This window comes from Apteryx rowi, unplaced genomic scaffold (assembly GCF_003343035.1).
Source record: "Apteryx rowi isolate R43461 unplaced genomic scaffold, aptRow1 scaffold_5, whole genome shotgun sequence".
NCBI lineage: Eukaryota > Metazoa > Chordata > Aves > Apterygiformes > Apterygidae > Apteryx > Apteryx rowi.
The window spans coordinates 6,605,663-6,614,654 of NW_020450760.1; the positions used below are offsets into that span (position 1 = coordinate 6,605,663).

General features: G+C 46.2%; 1 protein-coding gene across 1 annotated transcript; it reads right to left on the reverse strand.

Moving 5' to 3' along the window:
- Positions 1-4,778: 4,778 nt before the first annotated feature.
- FAM181A (family with sequence similarity 181 member A) lies at positions 4,779-5,654 on the reverse strand. Its single transcript, XM_026079715.1, has one exon. It carries the CDS (start codon positions 5,652-5,654, stop codon positions 4,779-4,781), a length of 876 nt encoding a protein of 291 aa, XP_025935500.1.
- Between the last annotated feature and the right edge of the window lie 3,338 nt (positions 5,655-8,992).

Genomic DNA, 8,992 nt, shown 5'->3' on the forward strand with positions numbered 1-8,992 from the left:
AGTAGGGAAAATGTGTTGCACTGAGTTTTCTTTGTGTGGAGTTTTACACCTTAACACAAGACTAAAACTGTGTTGTACACATGCAGACCTATTTGGGCACAGAAGTTTAGATTGCGAAATGGATTGGCATGAAATGTGTTTAGCACTTGTGGAATAGGATGTGAGCAGAAGCAGAAACAGTTACAACTRACTGTGCTCTATCCATAGCTGTCTCCTTCTCAAATACAAAAGCAATTGAAAAAACAACACAGTTTCAATTCAGGCTGAACTGTGATCTTCTGGCAAAGCTTTGGAAAGTCAACTGAGATTTCTCCACTGTTGAAATTTTGTCCAGCAACTTCCCTTATTACCAATTTGGGATCTGCCTCCTTGTCCCRAAGTGTGAACCCCAACACTCTTGCACAGTGGGGGGAAGTGCTCAGAGGGGAGCTGTGCTGTCTCTTCATCCAGACCCATGGTAGGCTCAGTCCTGTGGCACACGGGCACTAAGTCAGGCTCAGAAGATGGAGCCTCCCAGTCACACCAGTTAGGAGCTGGCTGCCAGTGTTCTCAATACTTAGAACAGCTGCCTGAATGGGCCACTAAAACTCTCTTCTGGGTTTTGGGAGTCTGTTCCTGCAGACCAACACTTTAGAAAATATATTCATACTTCAAGAAAAAAGAAAAAAGTAAAAAAAATGCACCTTTATTCCCTATGTGCTGTGCTGCCTAGAAAAGCCTGTCCCAGGCCACTGCAAGACACCTCACAGCACTGAGCAGTGCAGCTTTCCCGAGCTGTGATCATGGAGATGCCTTATAAACCACACCAGGGAACTGCTCCAGGCTAATCAAATACTGGGTGGAGGGAAAGGGAACAGGGATGGGAATTCTTTAGGCCAGTATTGCCTGGCAGAGACTATGTCCTCAAGAGTTTGTTTGGTGTGCAGTGACAGTCCTGGAGACTGCTGGCTGATAGAAGGTTTTGAAATCACCATCTGCATATATACACCACAAGGATGGGCTTCCATAAACAATCCCAAGCTGAGAATTTCCCCTGAACCAAAATCATTACATATATAAAAGTCTCACAAATTGCCTTTTTTTTTTAAATTTCCTTGGAAAGTTGAAATTGGGTTTGGGTGGAGCAAATATGCAAAGTCCATTTCTTCAGCCAAGGAATGTTCATGTCTATTGGGAAGGCCATGTTCTCRTACCTCTCAAACATTTGTCCTGACCAGGAGTATCACTGAGCTGGAGAGTGTTAATCTGATGTGGAAGTATCGCAACTGCGAGAAGAATAAGAGCACACTTTGCACAGAAACTATGGAGAAAAGAGTCTGTAAGAGGGTGAATCTAGTAATTATAATATTATTATATCCTTTCTGCTTGATCCTTGCTGAGAACCTTTACACAGTCAGTTTACATTTATTTGCACTGAAATAGAGCTGGCTACCTCTTACACACTGACCGCTGACACAAGTTATTTCATGTGTGATACTGAATCTGTACAAATTCGATGTGAAGTTAATACATCTGTCTAGAAGTTACTGTGAAATGGCAAATACCAAACAACCCAAACAAACAAGGCTCTGTAACCAGATCAGTACTTCCAGTGCAGGGTAAAGTGGTTCATTTTTACTGAGCATGATAGACTTCTTCAGAGATGATGACTTTTTCTGAAATGTCCTAGGAGTATTTCATGATCAGGTTACTGTACTTTTTTTTTTTTTTTTTTTTTACTGCAACATGTGCAATTCACTTTATGTTCCTGTGCACTTTTTTGATTTTTTATTTTATTTTGTATGAAAGCCTTTTCATTCACCTCTCCCTTCCCATTATTTATAAAAGCTATTGTGGTGTTAACAGTTTAAATTTGCACTGTTGTAGTAAATAGCAGCTCTCGAATGTTATATTTCCGTCTTTCAAAGTATGAATAAACAAGTAGATTCTGAAGGACTATCAGCTGTCCTGAATAGCCACACTGAATAACTTAGCACAAAAATAGCCAGGAAAAGTCTGAATAAGTCCAAGCCTGAACAATTAATAATTTTGAAGGTAAACTCAGGGGTGAGAGAACAGCAAGCATTGCAAGCAGGAGACAGAGTTGCAATTCTTTGCAAATCTTTTGGAAAGTCTCACACATTCAGTAATTTCAATTACCCTTAAAAACTGTCTTCTGTTCATTTGTATTTTACTTCACTGATGCTCTAGTTCTTAGCGTGCACCAGAACTCTACCAAAGGCCTAGCGTCTGCCCTGGGCTGGTGAGGGAAGTCCCATTTCCTGAAGATTTTAAGGATTTTAGAATGTAACATCTGTCTGAATCTGAGGGTAAGTATATAAATATCTGTGTGTTGGAGGTCATTTGGAGCAGTCTGATTTGACCCTCTGCCTCTTAACTTAAAAACATACTATTCTACTACATGTAAAGCATACAGCCACACACTTTCAAAATAAGGCAGAGTTTAAAAGAAGAAAAAGCAAAACAAAGCACTTAATTCCAAAAAGATTGAAGCTTGGTTTGAACTTTCTTCTTTTTCTGGATTCCTTCAGAAAAAAAATTTCTGCAGAAGCTATACACTTTTGCAACTATTTCAATTTTGATGGAAATCCATACTCTGGTGTAATATGCAGCACTTCCAAGTTTCTCTCTTGAACTCAACCAGGAACGCTTGCCCACAGCGATCACTGCAATACCTGTGGGTTGTTACATGACCTGCTCTGCTCACCCAGCTGGAAATTCGGAGATGCCAAGGATGCTACTGTGCAGTGACACCACTGAGACAGAGTTCAGCATCTGTATTACAACAGTGACACAAGGCTATGTACGTGAGAAAATGTTGCTATTTCCATATAAAGAAATCCCTTGCCTATAGCTCTGCAAAATCAGAGCCATAATTCTCCCACTGAATTAAAAGGGAGTGCTACCTTTGATTTCTGTTAGAGTAAGGGAGGGACAGAGTCTCCTCATTCTCCTCCCCCCACCCCAACATACAAAAATCATATCTGCACCTCTAGGTCAAGTGCTAACTGGGTGCCACTAACCCTTAGACCCGCTCTTCACCACCCTGCGTATTGCATGTAGTTGCAGGTAYGTGCTACCAAAGCCACTTCCTGCTATCTCTCTCCTATAAGAGTGGTCTGCACAGGCTTGATACACGCATTAAGTGCTGGTACCAGAGAGAAGGCAGTGAAAATGATTTCTGTTGTTACTTTTGGCCTGCTAGACTAGCGCATTACAGACCTTGCTTTCATATAGGTAAACACAGGTGTGATTCAGTGAGAGGTTTAGGAAAAGAATAAGCTACTTTTGGCCAGAGGGTAGTGCATATCCTAACTAAAGTTGCAACCTGGTTATCAGAAGATCTGAAGCTATACTTTAGAAGGCTTAAAATGTTAACTTTCTTATGATTGCATTGTCCTCAAAAGAAGCTGAGCCTGTTTTCCCCCTCAGTGAGATACTGATTAAGAGTCCTAGGGAGCTATGCTAGTGAGGCTGCCTTCTGCTGAATCCTGGGAGAAGTTCCCATTAACTCCAGTGGGAGCTGGTTCAGACCCTGGAAGATCAGAGTCCATTCTCTGGCCTTTTTTTCTCCCATAATATACTTCTCTTGACCTCAGCGATTTACAGCATTTACAATATAAATGAATGGATATGTAAGCCTGCAATATTAAAACTTTCAGATCTCGTGTTCTGTAACTTAGCACTACATTCTTCAGGGGCTTTRGAGATGTTTAACTTAGGAATATCCCCTATGAGCTTTTCTAAAGCAACTTCATTGAAGTAATTGAGAAAACACTTTTGTAGTCAGATCTTGTGGTTGCATCTTAAAATCAGGCAAAATAAAAGATCTCCTGTGCTAGTCAGAAGTCAAGGCAGGCTATGCTATACACTTTTCTATCATATTTTATATTTTTGTATTCAGCAAATTAYATGATTTGTCATTTGTGCCGTTGACACTCAAAAATTAATTCTGCTTTTCTTTGCAGCAGTCTAACACTAGCTAATTTCCCAGCCTCAGAAGAGTTGCTGTTGATCTATATCACTCTGAATGGGCAGAGATTTCAGCCCTCATGTTTAACCACCACTTACATATAAAATCTGCATCTACTCAGYGGGGCAAAAACAAACAGAATTCATTTGCAGAATGACCAAGATAAAATTACCTCCTTTCTTAATTTTTTTTTAATTCTCTTCATATTTACATATAAGAAGAGCTTAAATCAATTTACAAATGTGGTTTCTACATTAAATACTGTCCTTCCAGTCTCTTGCACGCTAAAGGAAGTGACCCAAGTATCTTGACTTCTCTGGAATTACTTTAAAGCACAAAAACTCTTTGAATGGGTTTAATTCATTTCATTTCACTGCTGTGGCTGCAGGGCAACCCCAGAAAGATGTTCCCACATGGTGGAGGTCTCCTAGGTGTTACAAGTGCAGATTATGAATGGCTCTTAGCCCAACTCGCCATGGCTCAAACAATGCACTTCAATAAAAGAGGCCTGATTTGCCTTGCACTTCATGCCACTGGCTTCATAAGGCTTATTCCTGATTTACACCTGCGTAGTGAGAGGAGAATCAAGCCCAGATAGATTCACAACCGTTGTTTAATTCACCCCAGCCTGTGCGAGAGGAACCCCGTGCAATCGCTGCCCGTCTCTAGACAGAAACCACCCTCCTTCCCCACGCACCGCTCCACACCGCGATTCGCTCATGACCAGCACCTGACATTACATTTCAATTCATTTTAAGGAGCTATTGTGTTCAAAGTCACACACCCCCAGCTCCTATCCCCGCAGCTAAATATAGCCAAAAACATTGAAAATAGGAGGGGGCACGGCCGGCTTGGTGGGGATGGGTTTCAAAACCATGGGCCTGTAGAGTTTCTGCCCCGTGCTGTCCGCCTCCTTGCTGAAGTGCTGGATCTCCCCCGGCAGTGCCGCACTTTTCCGCCACAGCCCCAGACCCGGGAAGGSCGACGGCGGCAGCGCCCCCGGGGTTTGGTACAGCGGCTGCCCGGGGCACTGGAAGGGGCAGCAGGTCCAGGCGGCCACCCGGCCAGACATGGGTGGCCCCGGAGCCTTGGCAGGGTCCTCGCTGCCATGCTGCACGGGCTCAGGGGGGCTCTCCGGGCCAGCAGCCTCCGGGCTCCTTCTGCTTTTCTTCCCCTCATAAGGAACAGGGTCTCTGGAGTTTGGGAGCCCATCCAGGCCTGCGGGAAAGCTCCTGGCCAGCAGACTCTGTGCCGGCCGGGGCTCTTCCCAGAAGGAGGCAGGCAGCTGTCTCTTCCTCATTGGCACCTGATCCGGCCTGGCAGGCTCGGGGTTTTGCTCCTGCAAAACCTGCTCCCCAGAGAAGTTCTCCTCCACCTCGGCTGTCCTCAGCACCTTCTCAGCAGCAGCTCTGCAGTGGTGGCTGGAGTCCACCACCTCGGACTGGGAGCCGCGACTCCTGTCCTCCGTGCCCCGCTTCACACTGCACTCTGCGGATTTGCTGGGGTGGCACCGCGGGATCCTGGAGTATTTCTGGGAAAACCTTTTGAGCTGCTTCTGCAAATATTTTCTGTGGTCAACTGACCGGCGGCAAGGAGCGGATTTATCCAGAGCCGCTTTGATGTCACTCGAGGCCAGATTGACGAAATTCAGGAGGGTTTTTACCTCGCTGTCTGATGCCATTTCACAGAATGCAGCTTGCGGAGATTTCCATTAAAAGTTTATAATCCTTCTCTTCAAACTTTGGTAAACCTGTGAAACATGATGGGCAGATTTAGAGCGCAAAGCATCAAAAAGCATCAAGCAAACTGGGGCAGGATGGGAGGAAGAAACATGTCAAACTTCTCAACTAAACAAACAAGTTGTCAGCTCGCTGCCGTGCGGGTAAACTTTGCAAGAGTTGCCCCACACTCGCAGCCCAGCGTCCTCGGCATCACTGCCCAGGCACACACAGACGCGGGGATTGGCTTGCTCGTGCTGGAGAGCCCAATGGTTAATCTTGTTAGATAACATTTAAATCGCACGCAGAAGCCTCGGAAGCAATTCCCATGTCCCCGTAGCTAAGCACACACACTCACCCGGGCGCGCAGGAGGTTGTCTCACCCGCGCCGGCTGCTACTGTAGCGCTGCTGAGACGAGCCCCCTTCCCCAGCTAATCTTGTTATGCAGGTTATACACTACCAACCTTTACAGAAGCAGCCGGAGCCCGCGAGTGTTTAGAAGCAGTTTAGCAAGCACTTGAGTAAGCTGAATGAATATCGACTCCGTCTAGTTCGGGGGCTTTCTCAGGCCAATCAGAAGCCACTTTGCCAAATACAAAGCATCCCAATCAGGCATTAGCCTCCCCGTTCTCACATTCTTTGCCATCACAAATTGTTGCCATGGGGACAGCCACAGAAAGACAGCTAATAAATACAATCATTTCCCTGAGATTTCTACCATTCTCGCCTATCCTCTTCACCCCTACTAAGGCCTTTTTTTTTTTTTTTAAAGACACAATCCAAAGAGAAAATGCTTATGATGAGCTAAGAAAGTTTAGACAACCTATTCTCTGTGCTCCCCAAAGCTGTCTGGGGGCTGATACTAACCATGCTTCATTGGCACAGGACAATGTAATACGGGGGACCAGGCTAGCCTACTTTTAACCGTTCCCCATCAGAGCTTTTTTTTTTTTTTTTTTTTTTAAGGGGAGGATGATGTCAGAAAAAGGTAGGAAAGGAACAAATCTCTAAAGAGATGTGCAGATATCCATGGAAAGGGAGCTTGAGCGCTCAAGAATCTTGTCTTTATGTTTGCCCCCTCAATTGAGTTACACAAAAGCTGAATTACCCATTCAAACTACCCGGACAAAAGGATGGAGTTGGATAGTACTCTTGCATCTGTAGTCAAACAGTTAGAGACTTAAATCGAGTCGTCATGATGGAGAAAGAGTTAGACAAAGCCCATAGAATTGCCATCAGCAAACATTTTCCTGTGTCATATTAGTGGGTCTCCATGACTCCCCCTGGCCTGGGGACAATAGCACAAGTTTGCACACTCGACTACTGTCACCCTGCCAACGCTGGCAAGGAGCAGAAACAGGACAATCCTTTAAGGGGAAAGCATGCCCGCTGCAGGGAAGGTAAGAAGAGAGGGAAGAAAAGGCATGTGAAATGCTAATTGAGCTGCTTCCTTTACTGATCCAGAGTTATGCGAGTCCTCCGCCTTCTTGCAGGGTTGTCCTAAGGGGTGGCAATAACTTAATAGCACAGTAAAACCGGGAGTCCCACGATACATACCCTCTCATCCAGGAGAAGAGGAGAGCAAGGAGGCCTGTCCTTGGTGCACACAGGGCATGCCAGCGATGCAGAGCTCGTGCCGGCCTGCATGTCAGCCCCGAGACCCACTACCTCACCACGGGCCAGAGCATGCGGGGGCTCCATCGTCGGTCTTGCTTTCCAGCCTCCAAACTTTTCAGCCTGCAATGCCTCAGAGATGCAAAGAGCTGTAAGGGTCCCAAGTCTTGCGCATCTTCAGAAAGACACGTGCGGACTCTGGGGCCAAACACACACATATATCACTGTGGGGAAAGCAGTGTCAGAAATCCAGTCCACTTCCACTCTGCAAGTAAAAGCTACATTGCTGATGTGTGGCCTCAAAAGCCTGAGCACAAAAGCCTGACAACAACCACATTTTATGCCTGTTTTACTGTATTTCTCTTACTTTGGCTTTCCTCAGAGCAGGACAATGATCCAGACTGGCCATTACATGACACTGCGGCTCAGCAGAGCTCAGCAGGTTGTGCAAGACCTTAGAGACAACTCATCAGTGGTCCGTACTGGTGGGCCCAGTGCTACTGTCCTTATTCACGTTGTTTTTCCCAGTCTGGTCTGAGCCACATGTGATGACTCCAGTGCTCAGGGTGTTTCCAGTCTAGGTGGACTCTCTGGGGCCAGGACATCATGTGACAGGAGGTGTTGCAAAGCCTTTAACATTGCTGCTCATGTAACATTGCTGCTGATTAGCCACACCAGGTCTGTCTCTCTCATAGTTTGGATGTGCAAGCACTGAGAATAGTTTTGCAGCCTTCTGGTGGCGATGCGCTCCACAGGGAGGGTAGAAAATCCTGAGATCACCTTGCTCCTGGCTGAAGCAGCAGGTGAACCTGACAGAGCAAGAAGGCCAGCCAGAAAGCTTTCCCCAGCTGATGARGACACTAGGGCTTCTTTTCTCATAATTTCTGTTCCACAAGCAATTCCTTCTCTGGGAGACCTAGTGTAGCTAACCCTGTGCCTGCTGCACACTCCATCAAGTGCGTTACACCATCATGCAAATCTCTTTGTAATCTTCTCCCTTCAGTTCATTTTTCCCGGGCAGTTTCCAGTCAATTGCTTGAGCAGTTTCCTGATACACTAAGCAGAGCCTGGCCTGTCCATACCCCCCCAATGCCTGATGCAGATTATTCTTCTGCACCTGAAGCTACAATGAGAAGTTTTTGTCTAGCTAATTTAAAGAAATGCACATGAAGGGATCACATCACTGTTTGAAGAAACAAACTGCCTCCTGTGCTTGAAGAGCACTTGAACCCAGTCTGGACACCACGTTGCACAATGCAGTCTCCTGATAGACAAGCTTGTTGGTTACTCAAGGGTGCAGAAGGGAGGCAGAGATGTGAGATGGTTGTCTAGGAGGAAAGGAGTGTCTCAGGATGTCAATGAACTGTGTCTTCAGAGGGCTGGGAAACTCATGTCACATCCTATGAGATATTATATCTGTCTCTGGCCCCTGGGCTGGGCTCTGAGCCTGAGGGCTGGGAGCTCAGTAAGACTGAAGAGGGTGGATATGGCTCACCTGTCCACGAGAGGTGGTGCAAGCTCAAGAGAAGGGAAACCCTGGCTCCCCTCTCCAACACCCTCTGCTACAAGCCCTTTCCCACCCCCAGGCCTGGCCATGCCCATCCCCTCTGGGGGCCGCTTCCCTGGGTCATTGCTCCATGGGCATAACGCTCCTGCAGGCCTGCCATTTGCCCTGGCTGCAATTCC